Source organism: Papio anubis, chromosome 15, assembly GCF_008728515.1.
Source record: "Papio anubis isolate 15944 chromosome 15, Panubis1.0, whole genome shotgun sequence".
Classification (NCBI taxonomy): domain Eukaryota; kingdom Metazoa; phylum Chordata; class Mammalia; order Primates; family Cercopithecidae; genus Papio; species Papio anubis.
The window spans coordinates 27,520,393-27,546,432 of NC_044990.1; the positions used below are offsets into that span (position 1 = coordinate 27,520,393).

The window sequence follows — 26,040 nt, forward strand, 5'->3', positions numbered from 1 at the left end:
TCTATTTTAAAAAGCCCTCTCACCCGCCCCCGCCCCTGCCCCTGCCCCTTCAACTTTAAGAAACACAAATGTAGGTAAAAGGTAATTTGTGCACTTTACAAGATAGATTTTTATAACAGGTCAATCATCTGAATTTCTTTTTATAAAATGTATATAAAATTTTATAAAAATGTAGTTACTGTTGGCTTGAGTGTTTAGATGAAGTATTAGAAAAATGTAATTCAAATTGTTTTCAACTTTAGCCCGATAAGCAATCATGGGTTAATACATCATTTCTGTGACCCATTCAGGTCCTGCTCAGGTTCCAATGATGTCTCCAAATGGTTCTGTGCCTCCTATCTATGTGCCTCCTGGATATGCCCCACAGGTATGTTTTTATGCTATTTTTCTTTTCATGTTTATATAATAGTGATTGTTCTTTTTGATTTTGGTGAAAAAATACCATTTAATTACTGAGGCTCACCAAATGTTGTGTATCTATCATAAATCTATTTCAAGTATCTTAGTACGTTTGGAAAGGAAGAAAAATTTTTATTGGCAGCACTCATCATTTGGCTTTGTCTTTGGGTATTAAGTCACAAAAGAAAATTCATTCTAGAATTTTATCTCCCTAAATATATGACTAAATAAAAATAATATTTTAGGTTGTAAAGGTGCCTACATTGACATTTTAAAATTTAGTCATTTGCTCAGATGTAACCCAAGACAATGCTTCCAACTTTATTCATACAAAGAATCTCAGACACTGATGATAATTGTATGGCATGTTGTGTTCAATAGAAAAGAGTTTAGCTCTGCAACCCTGAGGGATGAGGGGAATCAGTATCTCCATACACCTGTAACCTTTTATGCACAATGGCTGGAAAGCTCTGACCTTATAGTAATTTATGAACACAGGCAAACTGAATTAAACTGTAAAATCTGCAGGTGTTCAATATCTTCCACTACTGAGGTTTCGTATAGTCTGCACTCGTTGCCTCAGTCTATTTTGGGAAATAATCAGTTTCTTTCCCTAGCATTGAATTTACACTTGAAGTTTTCTTCAGACCCTCTGTTACTTCCTCCCTGATTATGCCAGAATATTGGTGGTGGGATATTGGGGTGGATTTTCTGCCCACTCTGTGAAGCACGCAATCACATGAACGACGGCAAAAGGAGCGCACTGGGAAGGAGAGAATGGAATGAGATTTAGAGTCAGAAAAGGAGAATCCATATCTTATTTCAAACCTTTGCTGGCTGCATAGTCTTGGGCAAATCAACTTCCTTCAGTCTCAGTGCCTTCCTCATGAGATGAGATCATGTACTACAATTACCTTGTAAGCTTTTCAGAATAGTCTCTACTAACTATCTCTACTTTGGTTTAGCACACTGACTCCTTGATATAGTCTGCATTCTGTCTATATTACTCTACTAAAACTGCCCTCCACTGTGTACCAAATCCAAAGGCCTACTTTCCAGCCTGGTCGTCTTTGACCTCTGGTAAAATTTGGTACCACTGATAAGATTAACTGCAGATTTCCTTGACATCATGCTGCCCTGATTTTTTTTTTTTCTACTTCTCTGTTGCACCTTCTCAGATCTTCTCTTACATGAAGACTGTTCTCTAGCATAGTTCAGTTCATGATTTATTGAGTGGCACCACGTACTAAGCTCTGTATTGGGAGCTAGTGATAAAAAGATGATTAAGACAAGTTCTTTCAGTGCACTTGTAGGTTATCTGCTGTTCTCTCATCTTACAGTACCTTTTTGTTTTATTGTTTGTGGCAAACTCCTACCCTTTTCATTTCACTTCATCGTGAGCTCTGAAAGCAGTTTTCCCTGAGCCTTTGCAGGTGCTTCTCCCTTTAGGCTTTCATGGCATATTATTGATACATATATTCCTCTTTTCATAAACTTATGAAACTAATTCCTGAGATTATGAATTCTTACAGTTCGTATATTCAACAGTGTTCCACAAATATGTATTGAGTGTTTATATATGTCAGGCACGCTTGGATGCTTGGAATACGTCCATGACTGAAAGAGGCAAAGACTCATGCCACTCTGTGGTTTATATTCTTATGGGGAGAGGAAAATAAAAAGTGGATAAACTCTATAATGTTTGCTGGGCACGGTGGCTCACGCCTGTAATCCCAGTACTTTGGGAGGCCAAGGTGGGCGGATCACCTGAGGTCAGGTGTTCAAGACCAGCCTGGTGAAACCCTGTCTCTACAAAATATACAAAAATTAGCTGGGCATGGTAGCAGGTGCCTGCAATCCCAGCTGCTAGGGAGGCTAAAGCAGGAGAATTGCTTGAACCTGGGAGGTGGAGGTTGCAGTGAGCGGAGATTGCACCACTACACTCCAGCCTAGGAGACAGAGTGAGACTCTGTCTCAAAAAAAAAAAAAAATTCTATAATGTGTTCGAGCTGGTTATATTTTACAATAGAGTGGTCAGAATAGGCCTCATTGGGCAGGTAAGATTTCAGCCAAGTCTTGAAGGACAGGTGGGGGTTAGCTATGCATCTCTCTGAGAAAACAGGATTCTGGACAGAAATGGCCAGTGCAAGTGGCCTAAGATGACAGCATGCCTGGGAACAGCAAGGAGGTCAATATGACTAGACTGATTCATCAAGGAAGAATAGTAGGGAATGAGGTAAGAAGTAAGAAGCCTAGATCATATAAGACTCTTACTCATCTTTATATCCTCAATGCTGAGTATATAGCCTGTCATATAGTAGGGGCTCAGTAAATATTTGTAAATCAGATAATCATCCGAGTTGAGGTTCTATATCTTTAGACCAAGAGCCACAGAGATAATCTTCCTATAGCAATTCTTTGGTTAAAGAGCCTATAGCCGGCTTGTCCACTCAACGAAGTTTAAATTTCTTGACATTTAAGGCTTTACACGGTTCTGTCCTGGTTTTGCCTTGGCACCATTTTCTTAATACTTCCAATTATGTCCATTTTTGTAGCCAAACATTTCTCACATGCTTACTTGGTGTTTCCTTAACGCAGTTATCTAAGGAATGTTATTCATTTCTCCATTTCTGCCTTCTAAAATTCTACCGATCCTTGAGGGCCTAGATCACTTCAATACCGGAAGTGGTATTGAACCACTTCTTGGTTATAATACATATCACCTAATATAATTATGAACAGTTAGCCCTTCATATCCTTAGGTTCCAAATCTGTGGATTCAACCAACCACAGATTGAAAATATTTGAAAAAAAATTGCATCTATACTGAACATGTATAGACTTTCTTGTCATATTTCTTAAACAATACAATATAACTATTTACACAACATTTACATTATATTAGGTATAAGTAATCTAGAGATGATTTAAAGTATACCAGAGGATGTTGTAGGTTATAAGCAAATACTACTCCATTTTATATCAGAGGCTTGAGCATTAGAAGATTTTGGTTTCCACGGAAAGTCCTAGAACCAGTCCCCCATGCATACCAAGGGACAACTGCATATGTATTTTTACTCCTACAGGATTTTAGGTTCCTTAGGATAGGAACTGCCTTTTAATTATTTTTGTGTTCTTGCGGTAACTCAAATGTAGTAGGTATCCCATAAGTAGTTGTCACATAAATTAATTTTAACTATAGTCTTCCTGGAAGGATTATGTGAGGCTAGTGGGCTACTATTATTAATCTTAATTTAAGATGAAGATGATCTGTAGAAAACATGTCATTTTCATTACACAGGGTAATCCAAAGACAAAAATCTAGTCTCGTCATTTTTTAGTTAATTTAAGTTTCCAGTATGTAAGACTTTGAGTCTTCCACAAAGACGAGCCCACAGAGGGCGAGCTGAAGCAGGGTGGGGCATCGCCTCACCCAGGAAACAAAAGAGATTGGGGAACTCCCTCCCCTAGCCAAGGGAAGCTGTGAGGGACTGTGCCATGAGGAACCGTGCATTCTGGCCCAGATGCTACACTTTTCCCACAGTCTTCACAACCCACAGACCAGGAGATTCCCTTGGGTGCCTACACCACCACGGCCCTGGGTTTCAAGCACAGAACTGGGCAGGCATTTCGGCAGACACTGAGCTAGCTGCAAGAGGTTTTTTTCATACTCCAGTGGCTCGTGGAACACCAGCAAGACAGAACCGTTCACTCCCTTGGAAAGGGGGCTGAAGTCATAGAGCCAAGTGGTCTAGCTCAGCAGATCCCATCCCCACAGAACTCAGCAAGCTAAGATCCACACTGGCTTGAAATTCTTGCTGCCAGCACAGCAGTCTGAAGTCCACCTAGGACACTCAAGCTTGATGGGGGACAGGCGTCTGCCATTAACTGAGGCTTGAGTAGGCCATGTCTCACACCCAGCCCAACAGTGTAAAGAAAGCCACCAGGAAGTTGGAACTGGGTGGAGCCCACCTCAGCTCAGCAAAAAGCCACTGTAGCCATAGACTGCCTCTCTAGATTCCCTCCTCCCTCTCTGGACACAGGACATCTCTGAAAGAAAGGCTCCAGCCCCAGTCAGGGGCTTATAGATAAAACTCTCATCTTCCTGGGACAGAGCACCTGGGGGAACGGGCAGGTGTGGGTGCAGCTTCAGCAGACTTAAACGTTCCTGCCTCCCGGCTAAAGAGAGCAGTGGATCTCCCAGCACAGCCCTCGAGCTCTGCTAAGGGACACATTGCCTCCTCAAGTGGGTCCCTAACCCCAGTGCCTCCTGACTGGGAGATACCTCCCAGCAGGGGTCGACAGACACCTCATACAGGAGAGCTTCACCTGGCATCTGGTGGGTGCCCCTCTGGGACGAAGCTTCCAGAGGAAAGAACAGGCCGCAATCTGTGCTGTTCTGCAGCCTCTGCTGGTGATACCCAGGCAAACAGGGTCAGGGTGGACCTCCAGCAAATTCCAGCAGACCTGCAGCAGAGGGGCCTGACTATTAGAAGGAAAAGTAAAAGAAAGGAATAGCATCAACATCAAGAAAAAGGATGTCCACACAGAAACCCCATCCGAAGGTCACCAACATCAGAGACCAAAGGTAGATAAATCCATGAAGATGAGGAAAAACCAGCACAAAAAGGCTGAAAATTCCAAAAACCTCCTCCAAAGGATCACAACTCCTCGCCAGCAAGTGAACAAATTTGGACGGAGAATGAATGAGTTTGACGAATTGACAGAAGTAGGCTCCAGAAGGTAGGTAATAATAAACTCCTCCGAGCTAAAGGAGCATGTTCTAACCCAATGCAAGGAAGCTAAGAACCTTGAAAAAAGGTTAGAGGAATTGCTAACTAGAATAACCAGTTTAGGAGAAGAACATAAATGACCTGATGGAACTGAAAAACACAGCACAAGAACTTTGTGAAGCATGCACAAGTATCAACAGCCAAATCAATCAAGCGGAAGAAAGGATATCAGACTTTGAAGATCAACTTAATGAAATAAAGTGTGAAGACAAGATTAGAGAGAAAAGAATGAAAATGAATGAACAAAGCCTCCAAGAAATATGGGACTATGTGAAAAGTCCAAACCTATGTTTGATTGGTGTACCTGAAAATGATGAGGAGTATGGATCCAAGTTGGAAAACACTCTTCAGGATATTATCCAGGAGAACTTCCCCAACCTAGCAACACAGGCCAACATTCAAATTCAGGAAATACAGAGAACACCACTAAGATACTCCTTGGGAAGAGAAAACCCAAGACACATAATCGTCAGACTCACCAAGGTTGAAATGAAGGAAGAAATGTTAAGGGCAGCCAGAGAGAAAGATCAGATTACCCACAAAGGGAAGCCCCATCAGACTAATAGCAAATCTCTCTTCAGAAACCCTACAAGCCAGAAGAGAGTGGGGGCCAATATTCAACATTCTTAAAGAAAAGAATTTTCAACCCAGAATTTCATATCCAACCAAACTAAGCTTCATAAGCTTAGTTTAGGAGAAATAAAATCCTTTACAGACAAGCAAATGCCGAGATGAGAGATTTCATCACCACCAGGCCTGCCTTACAAGAGCTCCTGAAGGAAGCACTAAATATGGAAAGGAAAAACCAGTACCAGCCACTGCAAAAACATGCCAAATTGTAAAGACCATTGACTCTATGAAGAGAATGCAGCAACTAACGGGCAAAATAACCAGCTAGCATCATAATGACAGGATCAAATTTACACATAACAGTATTAATCTTAAATGTAAATGGGCTAAATGCCCCAATTAAAAGACACAGACTGGCAAATTGGATAAAGAGTCGAGACCCATCAGTGTGCTGTATTTGGGAGACCATCTCACATGCAGAGACACACATAGGCTCAAAATAAAGGGATGGAGGAATATTTACCAAGCAAATGGGGAAAAAAAAAAAAAAAGAAGGCAGGGATTGCAATCCTAGTCTTTGATAAAACGGACTTTAAACCAACAAAGATCAAAAGAGACAAGAAGGGCATTACATAATGGTAAAGGGATCAATACAGCAAGAAGAGCTAACTATCCTAAATATATATGCACACAATACAGGAGCACCCAGATTTATAAAGCAAGTTCTTAGAGACCTACAAAGAGACAGACTCCCACACGATAGTAATGGGAGACTTTAACACCCCACTGTCAGTATCAGATCAATGAGAAAGAAAATTAACAAGGATGTCCAGGACTTGAACTTAGCTCTGCACCAAGCTGACCTAATAGATATCTACAGAACTCTCCACCCCAAATCCACACAGTATACATTTTCTCACCACATCACACTTATTCTAAAATTGACCACATAATTGGAAGTAAAAACACTTCTCAGCAAATGTAAAAGAACAGCAATTGTAACAGTCTCTCAGACCACCGTGCAATCAAATTAGAACTCAGGATTCAGAAACTCACTAAAAACTGCACAGCTGCATGGAAACTGAACAGCCTGCTCCTGAATGAGTACTGGGTAAACAACAAAATGAAGGCAGAAATAAAGATGTTGTTTGAAACCAATGAGAACAAAGACACAACATACCATAATCTCTGGGACACATTTAAAGCAGTATGTAGAGGGCAATTTATAGCACTAAATATCCGCATGAGAAAGTGGGAAAGATCTAAAATCGACACCCTAATGTCACAATTAAAAGAACTAGAGAAGCAAGAGCAAACAAATTCAGAAGCTATTAGAAGACAAGAGATAACTAAGATCAGACCAGAACTGAAGGAGATAGAGACAAAAAGAAACCCTTCAAAAAAAATCAATCAATTCAGGAGCTGTTTTGAAAAGATGAACAAAATAGACCACTAGCTAAACTGTTAAGAAAAGAGAGAAAAATCAGACACAATAAAAAATGATAAAGGGAATATTATCACTGATCCCACAGAAATACAGACTACCATCAGAAAATACTATAAACACCTCTATGCAAATAAACTAGAAAATCTAGAAGAAATGGGTAAACTCCTGGACACATACACCCCCCAAAGACTAAACCAGGAAGAAGTAGAATCCCTGAATAGACAAATAACAAGTTCTGAAATTGAAGGGGTAATTAATAGCCTAACAACCAAAAAAAGCCCAGGACCAAATGGATTCACAGCTGAATTCTACCAGAGGTACAAAGAGGAGCTGTTACCATTCCTTCTGAAAGTATTTCAAAAAACAGAAAAAGACGGACTCCTCCCTAATTCATTTTATGAGACCAGCATTATCCTGATACCAAAACCTAGCAGAGACACAACAAAAAAAGAAAATTTCAGGCCAGTATCCCTGATGAACATTGATGCGAAAATCCTCAGTAAAATACTGGCAAACTTAATCCAGCAGCACGTGAAAAAGTTTATCCACCACAATCAAGTCTGCTTCATACCTGGGATGCAAAGCTGGTTCAACATACATAAATCAATAAACGTAATCTATCACATAAACAGAACCAATGACAAAAACCACATGATTATCTCAATAGACACAGAAAACTTTCAATAAACTCAGTATTGATGGAACGTATCTCAAAATAACAAGGCTGTTTATAACAAACCCATAGCTGGTGTTGGGAATACTGGCTAGCCATATGCAGAAAACTGAAACTGGACCCATTCCTTACACCTTATACAAAAATTAACTCAAGATGGATTAAAGACTTAAACGTAAAACCTAAAACAATAAAAGCCCTAGAGGAAAACCCAGGCAGTACCATTCAAGACATAGGCATGGGCAAAGACTTCATGACCAAAACACCAAAAGCAACAGCAACAAAAGCCAAAATTGACAAATGGGATCTAATTAAACTAAAGAGCTTCTTCTGTACAGCAAAAGAAACTCATCAGAGTGAACAGGCAACCTGTAGAAAGGGAGAAAATTTTTGCAATCTACCTGTCCGACAAAGGGCTAATATCCAGAATCTACAAAGAACTTAAACAAATTTACCAAAACAACAAACAAACAAACAAAAACTCAACCCCATCAAAAAGTGGACAAAAGATCTGAACAGACACTTCTCAAAAGAAGATATTTATGTGGCCAACAAACATGAAAAACAACTCATCATCACTGGTCATTAGAGAAATGCAAATCAAAACCACAAAGAGCTACCATCTCATGCCAGTTAAAAAGTTAGGAAACCACAGATGCTGAAGAGATGTGAAGAAATAGGAATGCTTTTACACTGTTGGTGGTAGTGTAAATTAGTTCAACCATTGTGGAAGACAGTGTGACAATTCCTCAGGGATCTATAACCACAAATACTACTTGACCCAGCAATCTCATTTCTGGGTATATAGCCAAAGGATTATAAATCATTGTACTAGGACACATGCACACATATGTTTATTGCAGCACTATTCACAATAGCAAAGACTTGGAACCAACCCAAATGCCCATCAATGATAGACTGTGGTGCATATACACTATGGAATAGTATGCAGCCATAAAAAAGGATGAGTTCATGTCCTTTGCAGGGACATGGATGAAGCTGGAAACCATCATTCTCAGCAAATTAACAAAGGAACAGAAAACCAAACCCCGTATGTTCTCACTTATAAGTGGGAGTTGAACCATGAGAACACATGGACACAGGGAGGGGAACATCACACACAGGCCTGTGGAGGGATGGGGAGCTAGGAGAGGGATAGCATTAGGAGAAACACCTAATACAGATGATGGGTTGATGGCTGCAGCAAACCACCATGGCACGTGTATACCTATGTAACAAACCTACATGTTCTGCACATGTATCCCAGAACTTAAAGTCTAAGTAAAAAAAAAAAAAAAAGAAGAAGAAGAGGAGAAAAAAAGCTTCAGAAGAAGCAAACTATTTGAAAAGATGATACATAGTCCACACACCAAGATTATGTACTTTACACATAAATAACCTCCATAGCCATTTCTGGGGCCTGCTTGGTCCTTATTTTAGGCAGAACCTTACTGAGCTTTATTATTGCAGTTTAACAAATAAGGAAAGTTTTAAGAAATTGATGTACTGCACAGAGGCAGAAATATGTGCTAGTGGAATTAAGTTATCAAATGAGGAAATGAACAAAACATAAAACTATAAAACTTAAATACAAAGCAAGTGACGCCAGGAGTAGAAGGAACTTAATTCACTGGCAAATAGTACTAACTTAGAGTTCCTAAGAGCATTGTATTGCAGGACAGGATAACACTTCTGCTATTTCAGTGATGAAGTTAATAACTTACCAAGAGAAGTTTATAAACTACCTGAATGGGACTCCTGAAAGGCACTATCAGAAGTTCTGCCTTTCTTGTAATGGCTCCCTTTTTAATAGAATGTGGGCTGTTATGGTAGTGAGAGGGTGCCTAACAGGGAAGGAATTGTAGATCGCATAATGTGGGGAAAGACCCTATCTGGACTTTGGGAAAAGTTTCAGGTTACTCCTTTGAGCTGTGCCTGGTGTTTCATTTTGCCTTTATGATGCCATGCAGCAGTGAGGTCAGTGTGTTTTTTCAAAGATTTTGCAAATCAATCTGATCTCAGTCTTCTTGCTGCTTTTGGGGACAACAGCCAAAAGGGACAGACAGGGGAACGTGAGAAACTACAAGGTGGGGAAACCTAAGAGATTTATATGAGAATGAAGAGATATAATAAGAACTGGAGAGAAAGGAGATTGTGGTCACAAACTGTTGTGTATGTTTGTAGACACATAAATGTTTGCTGAATGAATGGTCTGTGTTACTGTTTAAGAGCTTAAAGTTGTTTTGAGCTTAAAGTTAAGCTACATTATTGTTTAAGAGCTTAAAGTTGGAATAGTTCTGGGTTCAGGGTGAGACCATAGAAGTAGGTTGCAAAAAGTAGAGAGGAAGCTAAGGTTGTAGGAATTGAGAAGGTCACAGAACCCTAATAGCTTCGGTGGTGTAAAGAGAGGGAGAAAGAAATGTAGCATTCTGTTAGTGCTAAAAGAACATATATATATCTGATCATATCATTCATTTAACAGATAACTTTTAGAGCATCAACCCATGTGGTAGGTACTATTCCAGGTCCTGGGGGGAAAAACAATAAACAAAACATTTATCTTGGGCTTTATATTCTGATGAGGAAGACACACAATATAAAATGTCAGATAATATACACAGTTTCCTTTCTCTGCAGCCCTTCTCAATTGTGTCTCTGTTCAATAAAGGAGAAAAAAAAAAAGCATGTCTTTGCCTACTTAGAAATTAGGTGGCATCTGTGGTTAAGTGGTCAGACTATGCTAATGCCTCATTTAATTATATTTTATTGCCTTACCTGTATTTTAATTTTTATGAACACTGACAAATTTGAATTATATTTTATCTTTTTTTTCCTTTTCACAACTTACTGATTTTATTTTACATCACAACCGGTGTACCCTGTTGGTACGAAATCTAACCTCTACATGGTGGCCATTTCCTAGCACCTGAGCCCCTGGAGACTTAGCAAATAGTTTTGAAGTCTATTGCCTTCCTCTGAAGTTACTGGCTGCTTGAGGTAGTGGAGTTCACCATGCTCTCAGTTCTTATCTGGCTTTTTTTTTCCCCCTCCTGTGTCTACATCTTAGGTTTGAGTTTTGTTTTGTTCTGTTTTTTTAATTGTGGTGAAACACACATAACGTAAAATTACCATCTTAACCTTTTTTAAGTTTACAGTTTAATGGCATTAGGTGCATTTACAGCATTGCACTACCATCTCCACTCTCCATCCACAGAACTCTTCATCTTGCTGAAAGCTGAAGCTCTGAACCTGTTAAATAGTAGCTTTCCATTTTCCTCTCCCCAAGCTTATCTTTGTATTTTAAATGTTCTTTCTCAGCAGAAAAGTGGTTTTAATTTCTTATAAAATTTAGCCATTTATTTTTAATCAAATCTCTTGTAAACAACAACAACAACAAAGACACTAGAAGGCCTATGGATTCTATGCCCACAAAGTAGATAAGAACATGGAATCTGAAGCCAAGTTGCCTGAGTTCAAATACTGGCTCCTTCACTCTCTACTTATATGACCCTGGGCAAGTTGTTTAACATCTCTGTGCCTCAGTTTCTCCATCTGAAAAATTGAAATAATGATAGTATCTAACGTTGTTCCAAGGATCAACTAGTTCATATATGTCCCTTGAGAAACTTAACCGTTAGATTATAGAGTAAGACGTATGCATCTGGAAAATTAACACTTCAATGTTATAAATATCAAACAAGTGATACAGAATAAATGCAGTAGAAATTATAGGAGAGAGAGATCACTGAGATTGTAGTACCTGAGGGAGAGTTCATGGGGGAGCAGTCAAATGGTGTCTTACACAGACTCCTAGCCCCACACCTCCACCAGTATTTGCACATCTGCAGTTATGTGCTCTGCCTTCTCATCCAACCCACAAACTCTACTTCCACATCTGTAACACAAACTTTCCTGCTCCTGTCCAGACTCGGTTCCCCCACTAGGGTACTGGAACCCGTCCCTTTTTGCCTGCATATTTCTAGCATTTTCTAGCATTTTTCTTTTCTCTCTTCTGCATTATCAGTTTCTTGTTCTCTGCTGGGTTATTTTCATTAGTATCTTGAGCCTTTTGCAATTTCACTCCTGAAAACAACAAAACATGAAAGTTTCTTGACTTCACTACTCCTATGAGCCACCACCCTATTTCTGTATTCCCCTTTGCAGCAGAACATTTTTAAATTGTGCAGTTAGCTCTAATTCTTCTCCTTACTTTTTCTCTTAAACCCACTACAGTTAGGCTTTGACCCTATGGCTATACCAAAACTGCTTTCCAAGATCACAGTAATGTCTACATTGCTAAATCCATTGGTCAGATTCTTAGTCTTCCTGAATGGGAAGCTTGACCTATCAGCAGCATTTGACACAGTTAGTCCTTCCTCCTTGACACGCTTCACCAAACTTCCAGACTCTATACACTCTCTTAGTTTTTCTTCTGCCTCGCTTGGTCATCCCTTCCCAATCTTTCCAGAGTTGCAGACTAGTATATCTTAACAGTCTATTCAACATTTCCACTAAGTTGTCTTATAAACTCTTCAAACTCACAAGTACAAAACTTGAAACTCCAAATCTCTTCCCCTGAAAAAAACTTGTCCTACTCCACAGCCTTCCTCATCACATTGATGGAAGACTGTTCTTCCCTAACTACTTTTTCTCACTTCCCACATGGAATCATCAGCTAATCTTGTCTTGTTTCTTTACTTTTTTTTTTTTTTCTTTTTGAGATGGAGTCTTGCTCTGTCACCCAGGCTGGAGTGCAGTGGCACAATCTCGGCTCACTGCAACCTCTGCCTCTCGAGTTCAAACGATTCTTCTGCCTCAGCCTCCCAAGCAGCTGGGACTACAGGTGCATGCCACCATGCCTGGCTAATTTTTGTATTTTTAGTAGAGATGGAATTTCACCATATTGGCCAGGCTGGTCTCGAATTCCTGACCTCATGATCCACCTACTTCAGCCTCCCAAAGTGCTGGGATTACAGGCATAAGCCACCGTACCTGGCCTCTACTTTTAAATATATGCAGAATGTGAGTCACTTCTCACCATCACCACTGCTGCCTCCCAGGTCTTAGCCATGATCATCTCTTGCCTAGATTACTACAGTAGCTTTCTGAATGGTTTACCTGCTTTTGTCTTTGCCTCGCTATGATCTGTTCTCAACTCTGCAGCCAGAATAATCCTGTCAAATATAAGGTTACATCAGGAATTCTCAACTGTAGTAACGTAAACATTTGAGGTGGGATGATGTTTTTGTTGTCCTCTGTGTTGTTGGGTATTTAGCAGCATTCCTGGCGTCTCTACTTTCTAGATGTTAATAGTGCACCTGCCCTTCCCCTCCCCGAGTTGTGACAACTATAAATGTCTCCAGACCCTACCACATATCTTCTGGGAGTCAGAAACACTAGATTTTATCACTCTTCCGCCCAAAACTTTGTAATGATTTCCCATTCCACTGACAGTAAATGATGAACTCCAACTCCTTAATAGTAGCCTGTGTCGTGGTGCCTGACCACCCCACTTCTACCTTAGGGGCTTTATTCTAACTGTTCCCTCTGCCTAGAACAAATCTTCCAGATTTCTGTGTGGTTAATTCCTCCCACTTCCTTGAAGTTTCTGTTAAAGCTTTACTTTGCCAATAAGGCCTACTCTGATCACTGTATTTATTCTGTACCCTGCTCCTTTCTGACAACACTTCTGATAGCCCTTACCTACTCTGCCTTTTCCATAGTATTTATCACCTTGCAACATGCTAAATAACTTACTGGTTGTGTTTGTCTGTCCCTGTTAGTATGGGTTCCCCACAGATATTTAATATAGCATTCTAAGGTTTTTCTTTCTTTGAATTATCAGTTTGTTTTGCTGAAAAATAATGTTTTAAATGAGTGGAGGAGGTAAAATTAGAGCTAGAATTGGAAGGATAGACAAGATTATTATAGATTAAAGGGAAGCAAAGTGAAGAAGAAAAATTGCATAAACAAAAGTACAGGGTATAGAAATGTATAGTCACTGTGAAGACAAGTTTTTTATTATACCAGCCTGACTGCAGTTAATGGTTCAGGATTTGTTGCAAAAGAACGATACGACTTTGAAGGTAGGTTAGAACCAGGTTGAATGAATATGAAGTACAAGCCTCTTGGAAATGGAGAGTTTTTTAAGATTTGTGAATTGGAGAGTGATAAAGGTGAAAGGGGTATTGTGACAGATACTGTGATTTGGCTCACTTAAAATCCATTTCAAACTTCTTCCAGTGTTCCTTCCTGTAGGGTAGAACCTAAAAAGCTATCAGCAGTTTCTAGATTCCCTTCAGGTAGGGTTCTAGATATTATTTAGTTCCCATCAATCATATGTGCTTGCTTGAGGCTTAAATTCAGAACTGAGTTAAATAGGGAGAAAGGGGTCTGAGGCATCCATTTTGCTGAAAACAAGGCATTATGTTTCTAGACCCAGCATATTAAAAACAGTTAATTCATTTGGTCTTCTAGTCCCCTGTTAGAGTCATGTTACACTCCAGTAGGTAAGGAGAGTTTAATAATCTGCTTAATGTTTGTAATTTAGGCTTATCTATACCCAGATAAGTGTGTTTTCTAGTATACCTATACCTACCAAGCACATATATTTATAAAATAATTTGCTATCCCTAAGCATAATAAAACTTTGCCTTCCTGAAAATCAGGATTTGCCTTTAAATTAGCACTTAACATTATGATCATTTTCTGTTTCCTGAGGAAGGTATTAGCCATTTGTTATACCTTAATAGTTACCATTTAAGTCTAAAAGAATAAGGGCCCTATTTTACTGAGGGATTTCTAATTTTGAGATGAAGTCCTTTAATTTTTTAGGGTTTCCTGTGTGTCTTTGCAGCTCCAGTAAGGTTCACAGGGGAGTAAGTCTTATCATTTAAAAAAATTTATCCCCACGGTGTAATTCCTGTTTTTTGTTTTTGTTTTTTTTTAGTTTGTAATTTCTAAGCCTCAAAGCCACAGATATTTTTCCTAACTAGGAGTTAATATAATAATATTCAGTATTTGTGTCCCTTGAAATGATCAGCTGTAAAATTGTCCTGGTCATGGTCATAAGAATTTTGCATCTAAATTCTAACATGTCATTGATTGTCTGATTGAGTCTGAATCCAATTGTTTTGTTTTCTATTTGGTCTTTCCACAACTTCTTTTCCCCCACTCCCAGTCATAATATAGAAAAAGAAATTGATTCCTGAACCTCTTGTGTCTAAACCAAAATTACTCCATCAGGAAATGCACATAGGATAAATATCTAGTATCATAACTTATTATGTTATTCTTTAGCTTGTCTAATCAGTGTTTTAAGGTTTATATATTGTATAACAAAAACTAATTCTTCATTTTGTTTGGTGCTAATTTATATGTACCAGTATATTTAATAAGTTCTTTTCATGTTGATTCTCCAAAATTTTAAAATTTCTAATGGTGTAAAAATGCTTACTCTTAACATTTTTATTTTATTTTATTTTATTTTTTATTTTATTTATTTATTTTTTAATTTTTGAGACAGTCTTGCTCTGTCACCCAGGCTAGAGTGCAATGGCGCTATCTCGGCTCACCGCAACCTCCACCTCCTAGGTTCAAGCAATTCTCCTGCCTCAGCCTCCCGAGTAGCTGGAATTATAAGTATGGGCCACCATGCCCGGCTAATTTTTGTATTATTAGTAGAGACAGGGTTTCGCCATGTTGCCCAGGCTGTTCTTGAACTCCTGACCCCAGGTGACCCACCCACCTTGGCCTCCCAAAGTGCTGGAATTAGAGGCATGAGCCACCATGCCTACCTTACTCTTAACATTTTTAAAAGAATTGCTTATATTCTGTGGAAGAAATTTTAATCTTATGTTCATGTTGTAGGTTATTGAAGACAATGGTGTTCGAAGAGTTGTCGTGGTCCCTCAGGCACCAGAGTTTCACCCTGGTGGTCACACAGTTCTCCACCGTTCTCCACATCCTCCTCTGCCTGGTTTCATTCCTGTCCCAACCATGATGCCCCCTCCACCACGTCATATGTACTCACCAGTGACTGGAGCTGGAGACATGACAACACAGTATATGCCACAGTATCAGTCTTCACAAGTCTACGGAGATGTAGGTAAGACATCTAAAAGTATTCCACTGTTACTGAGTTGGATATTCTTTGCTTGGATATAATAGATGCCATTATCATATCACATTAAAGAAACAGCACATGATAATAATATAACAGGCATTTTTATTTTACTCAAGTACTATATTAGGTGCTTTATCCTCATGATCATCCTTCAAGGCAGGTAAGTAAACAGAAAAATCAAAGAGGGGAAGTAACATATCATGCAGCACTACTTAGTGGTGCGCATTCAAACAAGAGGTCTTTTCCTCTGGCCTGCAATCTAGGTGCTGAGAAAATGTTCAGCCTGGAATAACCATGGCATTGTTAAATCCTATCAGCTGTGATGCCACTACACAAAGTTGCTAAGCTCTGTGAGGGACTGAAAAAACATAACCTCAAGGCCGGATGCGGTGGCTCACGCCTGTAATGCCAGCACTTTGGGAGGCCGAGACGGGCGGATCACGAGGTCAGGAGTTCGAGATCAGTCTGACAAACATGATGAAACCCCACCTCTACTAAAAATACAAGACTTAGCCAGGCGTGGTGACACACGCCTGTAATCCCAGCTACTTGGGAGGGTGAGGCAGGAGAATCACTTGAACCAGGGAGGCGGAAGTTGCAGTGAGCTGAGATAGTGCCACTGCACTCCAGCCTGGGTGACAGAGTGAGACTCCATCTCAAAAAAAAAAAAACAAAAACAAAAACAAAAAAAAACGTAACCTCTGCCCTCAGGGAGTTAATAAATTTGGGGAAAGAGTAGGCTACCAAACATAAACACAAAATAGTATCTTAATATGTCTCATAGCTTTAAACACTGCCTATATACTGATAACTCTCACATTTATATCTTCAGCCCAAACCTCTCTAAGCGCCAGACTTATTCCTGACTGCCTTCTCAATAACTCCACACAGATGTCTCATGCATTTCAGAACATTTCTAAACAGAAATGTCAAATGTGGACCCCCATGACTTGCTTTTTTTCTGTCCCGTCATCTCAGTAGGTGGTCCACTAGCCACTTGGTTCGCTCAAATGAAAGCCGGGTGGTCAAATTTGATTTCTCCTTTTCCAACCCTTACATCAATTAGTATCAGTTTTATTTTCAGAAGTTTCTGAATTTTTTCTACTACTTCCCCACTGCCACTCAAATCCATCCACCATCAGCTCTTGCCAGGACAACTGCAACAATGACCTTCCAGTTGGTTTTGTTTCCATTCTTGCCCCCAATAATCAATTCTCAGCCACAGTAATTATTTTCAAATATTAATCAGACTATTCTGTTTAAACTATTTCAGTGATTTCCCATTGCAATTAGAATAAAATTCTAAACCCTTCCCCTAGACTAGAGTAAGGTTTCTCAAACACGCCACTATTGATGTTTTAGGATGGATAAGTCTTCATTGTAGAGGACAAAACTCTGCATTGTAGGATATTTAAAGGCATCCCTGGCCTCTACGCACTAACTGCCATTGTGTAGCACAGTTGTAGCACACAACTGCAACACAACATTTTAAATATTCTGACATCTAAAAATATCTCCAGACATTTCCAAATGATCTCTAGGAAGCAAAATTAGCTCTGGTTGCAAACTGTCCTTGCAACGTTCTGCCCTGTGGCCCCGACTTCCTTGTCCACTACTTTCCCTTGGTCCCCTTATATCTTCAGTTTTTCAAAACCTCCAAGTTCTTTCTTGCCTTGGTCCCTCTGTACATGGTGGTCTGTCTGCCTTTTCTATAAATTTCCTTTATCCTTTAAATTTCAGTTTTCAGAGAAACCTTCCTGATCTTACCTTGTCAGTCTCTAGCACTGAACCTTGTTTGCATCTTTCACAGAACTTAACGCAATTTCTTTTTTGTCATTGTGTTTGTATGTCTATCTCCCTTATTTGACTATCAACTCCCTAAGAACTGAATCTGTTTTAATCACTGTTGTTTCCCTGCACTTAGCATTGCCTGTCACTTATGCTCAGTACATTTGCAGAAGAAATAACTTCAAATAGAAAATTGAAATTACACAGCACAGCCTGTAAATAGTGGATATATTGCACGTATCATATATATTTGTCAAACTTACTTCGATTGCCCAAGTAATGCAAATTGGTTCAGTAGCTCTGGGTAGTGCTTGAGATTCTGCATTTCTAACAAGCTCCTAGGAGATGTTCATGCTGTGTTCCAAGGAACATACTTCTGAGTACCAAAAGTTTATACTGCAGATTAGTCTCATCCTATTTTTGTTTACTGCTAATTATGACTTAGTTTTTAAAATACTAGTTTTTTCTTGTAATCTGAGAAAACTGTAAGAAAAAGCTAGTATTACAATTATTACTATTTTGCATTGTTAAAACCCCTTGTTATTCTGTAGGGATATGCATTAGAATACATGGATGTGATCTACATTGATGTGAAGGAAAGTGAAGGACACAAATCCACAAATTAGCTACCCAGTGGTAAAAGGGAGGAGTCATGTTGTACTTGAGGTTATAAGCCAGAGATTCTACCACTGGATGCTAATTACTGACAGTGTGGTTTTCTAACCAATAGCTATACCTCCATGACGCCCTTTCCATGCACAATTCATATGGATTCTCAAAGTGGAATCTGATCCAACATTTCACTGTTAGCAGTACTGTTAGTGAGCCTGAACCTTGCTAGGCACTATGCTCACGCGTGTATTATCTCACTTAATCTTCAGTAAAATTCTGCAAAATTCAAATGAGGAAACCAAGGCTCAGAAATGTTAAGTAATTTCTGCAAGGCCACACTGCTAGTTAATTGCTCAGGATTTTAACCCTCTCCGATCTATCCAATGATTAAGTTCTTTCTCTTTCTACTGTAATACATTCTTTTTTCTCCTCCATGGTGGCTTTATTATTTTGAATAATAGATAAAATAAAGCATTTTAAAGTATGTACTAATTGATCTAATTGATTGCAGTTGCTATTTTTCTTAACTTTTTGTTGAGCTATAGTTTAGACAGTTTAACAGTTCATCATTTTACACGTCAGTGGTTTTTAATATATTTACTGTATTGTGCAACATATGCAATTCAATGTTTTGTATATTCAGTATGTGCTATATTAACTACCACTGTCTAATTCCAGAACATTTCTAGCATCCCAAAAAAGAAACTGTACTATTAACCGTCAGTCCCAAATCTCTCTTCCTTCATATCCCATAATCTACTTTCTGTCTGAATGAGTTTGCCTATTCTAGACTGCATATAAATATACATATAAGTATTTCATTAAACAGTATGTAGACTTTTGTGTCTAGGTTTTTTTCACTTAATGTCATGTTTTCAAAGTTCATGTTCTCACATATAATAGTACTTCATTCCTTTTTATGGCTGCAATAATATTGCATTCTGTAGATATACAACATTTTATCACTCATTAGCAGATGGACCTTTGGGTTGTTTTCACTTTTTGTCTATGAATAATACTGCTGTGACCATTTGTGTACAAGTTTTTGTGTTGACATATTTTCATTTCTTGCGGGTATGTGCCTCAGAGTGGAATTGCTGGGTCATGTGTTAATTCTATATTAATTTTCCACAGTGACTGCACCATTTTACATTCCTACCAGCAATGTATGAGGCTTCCAGTTTCTTTGCCAAAACTTGTTGTTGTCTGTCTTTTGATTATAGGCATCCTGAATAAATTTCTCTCTCATTATGGTTTTGATTTGGTTTTCCCTAATGCTACTAACGTTGATCATCTTTTCATGTGCTTATTGGCCATTCGTATATTTTCTTTTCCTTTTTTTTTTTTTTTCTCTCTGAGATAGAGTTTCACTCTTGTTACCCAAGCTGGAGTACAGTGGCATGATCTTGGCTCACTGCAACCTCTGCGTCCCAGGTTCAAGTGATTCTTCTGCCTCAGCCTCGCAAGTAGCTGGGATTACAGGCGCGCGCCACCACGCCTGGCTAATTTTTTGTATTTTTAGTAGAGATGGAGTTTCACCATCTTGGCCAGGCTGGTCTTGAACTCCTGACCTTGTGATCCACCTGCCTCACCCTCCCGAAGTGCTGGGATTACAGGCGGGAGCCACTGCACCCAGCCCCATTCATATATTTTCTTTGGAGAAATGTCTATTTGAATTCTTCACCCATTTTTTAAATTGGGATATTTGTCTTTTTATTGTTGAATGGTAAGAGTGTACATATTCTGGATACAAGTTCCTTATCAGATATATAATTTCCTCCCACATTGTCTTTTCACTTGTGGTATCCTTTGGTGCAGAAAAACTTTTAATTCTGATGAAATCTAATTTTTTCTTTGATTGCTTATATTTTTGGTGTCTCATCTAAGAAACTATTGCCTAATCCAAGGTCATGCAACCGTATTTTCTTCTGAGAGTTCTATAATTTAATCTCTTACATTTTGGTCATTGATTCATTTGAATTCATTTTTGTATATGGTATGAGGTAGAGGTCCACATTCATTCTAATGTTATTGTACATATCCTTATAATATTTCAAAAATACTGTAATAATTTTCTTAAGGCACTGCTAAATTAAAACTTTTTACTGAGGCTTTTAAAAAATATTTTTCTCTGTGCTCGCTTCGGCAGCACATATACTAAAAAAATATTTTTCTCATGACAAATTTTAAATTTAAAAAACTCTGGGGACAATTGAATTAATATTTATTGAGCATATTGACTTAATTATGTTACTATGTGACTTTTATTAGAATGAGTAGATTCTTCTAAATCACAACTTTGAGTTTTTAGTATCTGAAGATACATTGTATGTAGGTTGTTATTGTTAAACAGTCTAAATCATTTCTTTTTGCTAACTTTTTTTTCAGTGATGATTTGCTTTTTTGAGTCATAAGGGAATTTAGGCAGGCAGTGGTTTTCTTTTTATCTATTTTATGTGTTTAAGGTTCAAAAAGATGTGAAAAGTAATAGTTACTAAAGAGTAAAAGGGAAAAAACTGTGGACTGCTCAGTTCAAGTCTCATTCCTCACCTGCAGTAATCATAAGTTACCACCAAGCTGTTTCTGTGGAGATTAATAATTAGTTGAGAACAGAAGAAGGAAAGAAATCTCTCTGTAAATTTACTTGAGATATATATAGATATATATAATACATAGAGAGTTATATATAGAGAGATAAGATATATAGATATATATATATAAAATTAGAATAAATCACAAAGCTTGGTTCTAATAGTTTATGGAGACACAAAGGTTGCTTTGTTATGCAAAATTCTTTTAAATATTTTTTAAAAGTTTTATATGATAGATTTATTTTCTGTCCTTTTTTTATGGCATAAACTTATTTGGAGAAAGTGATCTTCTTAACTTTTGGTTTTTATTTCCTCCTAGATGCTCACTCTACACATGGAAGGTCCAACTTTAGAGATGAACGATCTAGTAAAACATATGAACGTTTGCAGAAAAAATTGAAGGATCGCCAAGGAACACAGAAAGATAAAATGAGCAGTCCACCATCATCACCCCAGAAATGCCCTTCTCCCATTAACGAACATAATGGACTTATAAAAGGACAAAATGCTGGTGGTATAAACACAGGATCAGCAAAAATCAAGTCTGGGAAGGGGAAAGGTGTTGTGCAAGTTGATACAGAAATTGAAGGTAACTGTTTGAAATACTGAAATGTTCTCATTGATGCTACTCGTCGTGATTTAACCTACTAAAAGTATATTCTAACCTTTCAGTCATTTTGTCATGGTCCAGATGGACTATTACAGGCTGCAGCTTTTGACAGTTTAGAAAACCTCAATTAGTAATTTCATCTATATCATAAATTGTACTGACTGAAATTTCTGTTTGATAGGAAAACTCAGATAACATTAATCCAGATTCCTTTCTTCTGATTCTGGGCCTTTGATAAGACTATGCTACTGGTTTTTAATCAAAACTGGTTTTTTGGTTTTTTTTTTGAGACAGGGTCTTGCTTTGTCACCCAGGCTGGAGTGGCACAATCATAGATCACTGTAGCTGGAAACTACAGGCATGCACCACCACACCCAGCTAATTTTTTAACTTTTAGTAGAGACAGGGTCTCGCTGTTTTGCCCATGCTGGTCTTAAACTTCTGGGCTCAAGCGATCCTCCCATCTTGGCCTCTCAAAGTGCTGCAATTACAGGCCTGAGCCACCGTCCCTAACCTATCAAAACTTTTTATTTCTCCCACCTTCTTTTTGAGTAAAACCTTGATAGCAAATAGTTATATCATTTACCAATCTCTCTGTGTACTCTATAATTAGGCTAGAGTATTTTCCACTTCTTTCTTCAAAAGTTCTCTTCTCCTAAACTCTCCTTGTTACTCTTGGATCCTTCCCCTAACCTCTGACTTCTACTCTGTGAACTTTGTTTTATTGGTTTTTGTTTGTTTTTGAGATCAAGTCTCGCTCTGCCACCCAGGCTGGAATGCAGTGGCACAATATCAGCTCACTGCAACCTCCGCCTCCTGTGTTGAAGCAGTTCCTGTGCCTCAGCCTCCTGAGTAGCTGGGACTATGGGTGTGTGCCACCAAGCCCAACTAATTTTTGTATTTTTAGTAGAGACAAGGTTTCACCATCTTGGCCAGGCCGGTCTCCAATTCCTAGGCTCAAGCAGTCCACCCACCTTGGCCTTCCAGTGTGCTGAGATTACAGGCGTGAGCCTACTATATGAATTTTGAGCACTACTATTTGTATCTACTTGAATCAATCTCAGTAAGGTAAAATATAGCTGGGTTAACAGCCTGTCTTTCACATGCCTACAGTTGTAGAGTTAGTACCAAGTACTTTTGATTGTAATGTTAAACTTCTAACTACTGCTTACTTTGACTAATGTAGTTTCTATATTTATGTTCTTTTAGGTTTCCTTAATACTGACTATTACCTGTTTGACGTAGATATGCTTATGTAGAAATACATAGATACGCATGGTAGACCATGTCAGGTTCTAAAGGTTTCATCAGAAATGACTATGAACCATACCAACATGTCATTTCACGAGCACCAATAACCACAACTCTATCAGTCGTTGAATATGCTTATCTAAATTGATTTTTATTACCAAATAGTGTAGGTAATTAATATCGACTAGAAACTAAAGTGCTTCCAACTTTGAGGGAAATATGAAAATATAAGCCATGTTGACTCTTTCTACCTTCCTTTTCCTTAAAATTTCTATTCCTCACCAACAAATTTCAAAAACTGCCTTAACTGTTCACGACCTGTATATTAACAACATTTACATAAGTGTTCTCCCGTTTATTTGAAACCTCGTGATCATTGTTTTCAGCACTGATGTTTCGGAAGAATTAAGTTAAAGTTTTTTGCCTATCAGTGGTGGCTATAAGTTACAGTGAAGCCAATTACATTTCCAATTTGGGAAACCATAGCTAAGGCATGTCGTGAAAAAAATAGTTAACTTTATTAAGAGGTATGAGATTGACAAATGAGAACTTTTCAGAGAGAATATTCTTACAACCATGAATAAAAATATACTTTCTATAAGAAAAATTTGGTTCAGATAGATATAGCCATGTCTAAATATATATAGATATATTTATATATAGTGGTGTTATAATTAGTAGTCACAGTTAAGATAGAAATAAAAACTGAAGTAGATGAATGCTGAAGGGCCACAAACTGCTGAGTATGAACAAAGGAATAAGAACTACAAAAGTCTCAAATACCAACCTAGTTTCAGAATATATATTTAGGGAGAAGAAGGGATTGTATCTAAATTCTTTTTTTTAATATTCAAATGTTTTATTTTTTAAGAAAAAAATGAAGAAACTAAAGCATTTGAAGCACTTCTTTCCAACATTGTCAAACCAGTGGTAAGTATCTTATGTATTTTATTGATGTTTATATTTAGTATATTAATATAAGGTGTTCATCCATTAAAATGTAGTTTTTTTCTTTTAACTTTTTATGAAAATAGGATAATACTGTATTCTGTGACAAGCTGTTTTCACTCAATATGGTATGCCTCAGCTGTCTTTCTATGTCATTACCTGATTCTTTGAAGAGCTACATAGTTTTTCATTCATTCATCAGATATTTATTGATCCCTTACTATATGCCAATAAATAAAAAACAAATGCACAAACAGAATTCTGTGTGATAGTAAAGATTGCTATTATAGAAATAGGAATAATATGATGAGATTACTAGGAGAGGTTGTTAGGTTAAATAGAGCAATCAGGGAAGCGTTCTCTGACAAGTGAGAAAAAGTGCAAAAGTGGAAGGAATGGGAGAGGGAGAATGGGTGTAAGTAAGCATGGGGAGTTGGACAGATGGAAAGAACCATTATCACTGGAGTATAGTAAAGGGGGAAAGATGGTGGAAGAAGTAGGCCATAGGACTTTTTCAGCCAGAATAAGGCAATTTAAGATTGATAAGAATATTTTTTGGTTCATAAAACAAACTACTTTCTCCCAACTCTGAGAAACATCCATGGTAAATGTTTTATGCTAAGTTACCCCAAAAATACTTTGTTTTTCTAAGAAAACAAATTGGAAAAGTTATTATTCTTAGTACCGTCTCCACAAAGGCTTTTTATCTTGCCATGTTTCAGGATGTTTGAGTAAGCCAGTTCCTCATCTAATAGACTACTATGGTCCTACTTTTTCTGGCAACTCCCAAATAATAGATTTGGTTGCTCTAGCTTTATTCTAATCTGTTTTCTCTTGAGAATAGAGCATATATGTATCAATAAATGTAAATTTACACAGAATTATTTCATAGTAATGGCTAACACAAATTGATTAGCATCAGTCTCTGTTTAGAGTACCTGGAATGCACATATGCATTATTTAATACCTGTGACAACCATATATGTACTATTTTTCCTATTTTACAAATGAGGAAACTGAAGCAACAGTGAGTTTCAATTAGTAGTAGTAGAGCTACGACTGAAATTTAGGCAGTATCCTTCCAAGAGCTCTCTATGTCCAAGTGTATATCACTAGGTTTCCTAGAAAAGGAATTTAGTAGCCTTAATAAGATTGATGTTTGAGTGATTTAATAGCTAATGCTAGTAGCATTTACTTGTTGTAGTATATATTAAAAGTATAATTTTCAGGCAAGGTTCAGTGGCTCACACTTTCCCAGTCCTTTGGAAAACCAAGACAGGAGGATCATTTGAGGCCAGGAGTTTGAGACCAGCCTGCACAATATATTGAGACCTTGTCTCTACAAAAAACAAATACAGATACTACAGACATGGAGGCACACACCTGTAGTCCCAGCTACTTGGGATGCTGAGGTGGGAGGATCCCTTGAGTCTAGGAGTTCAATGCTGCAGGGAACTAAGATTGTGCCTTTTCACTCCAGCCAGGGTGACAGAGCAAGAACCTGTCTCAAAAATAAATAAATAAATAAATAAATAAATGTATAATTTACATACACAAAAAGTCAATCTTAAAGCCAATTCAAAGACTTTCTTACTCAACATCAGGAAGAACATGTAATTTAATAAGATAGTAAGCCCTGTATCATAAAACTTAAAGTAATGCTGATGGTTTTGTTTGCTTTGTTTTACTTTATGTTTATAGTTTGAATGCCGATTCCTCTTTGATTAAATTATTTGTGAGCTACAAAGCACAGATCAGGGTTTTTGCTTGTTTTTGTGTGTTTGGTTGTTTTTGCATGCTCTAGTTCTTTTAGAGCACTAAATTAAATGTGTTCATTCACTTTTTCATTCCATAAATATTTGACCACTTACGAAGTGACAGATGCTGTGCTAAAGCTGGAGATAGAATGGAAAGCAAGGGATAGACACAGGCTCTGCCACAAGACTTAGTTTAGAAAACTAAGCATCACACAATGAATGGTAAATTGTAACTGTGAAGTGCCAGAACAAAAAGATAGAGAGCAATCAGAGCATATAATAGGAGGACTAAACCTGGACAGGGAATCAGGGAAGTTTCCCTAAGGAAGGATTATTGTACAGATATTTGAAGGAAAAGTAGTGGTTGGGCATTGAGGACAGGGGTGGAAAGTATGGGAACAGTATTGCAAACTGAGCAGCATTTGAAAAGCACTGAACATGGCACATTTGAGGAACAAAAAAGGAAAGAGAAAAGC

At 38.1% G+C, this 26,040-nt stretch overlaps 1 protein-coding gene across 3 annotated transcripts in view; it reads left to right on the forward strand.

Moving 5' to 3' along the window:
- FNDC3A (fibronectin type III domain containing 3A) overlaps window positions 1-26,040 on the forward strand; it is a 218,322-nt gene that overhangs the window by 129,534 nt on the left and 62,748 nt on the right. For all 3 annotated transcript variants that reach the window (XM_003913872.4, XM_009191925.4, XM_003913873.5), the window contains 4 exons: window positions 291-367; window positions 15,752-15,989; window positions 21,318-21,587; window positions 23,731-23,789. In XM_003913872.4, coding sequence (XP_003913921.1) covers window positions 291-367; window positions 15,752-15,989; window positions 21,318-21,587; window positions 23,731-23,789 — 644 coding nt within the window. The remainder of the gene's footprint in view (window positions 1-290; window positions 368-15,751; window positions 15,990-21,317; window positions 21,588-23,730; window positions 23,790-26,040) is intronic.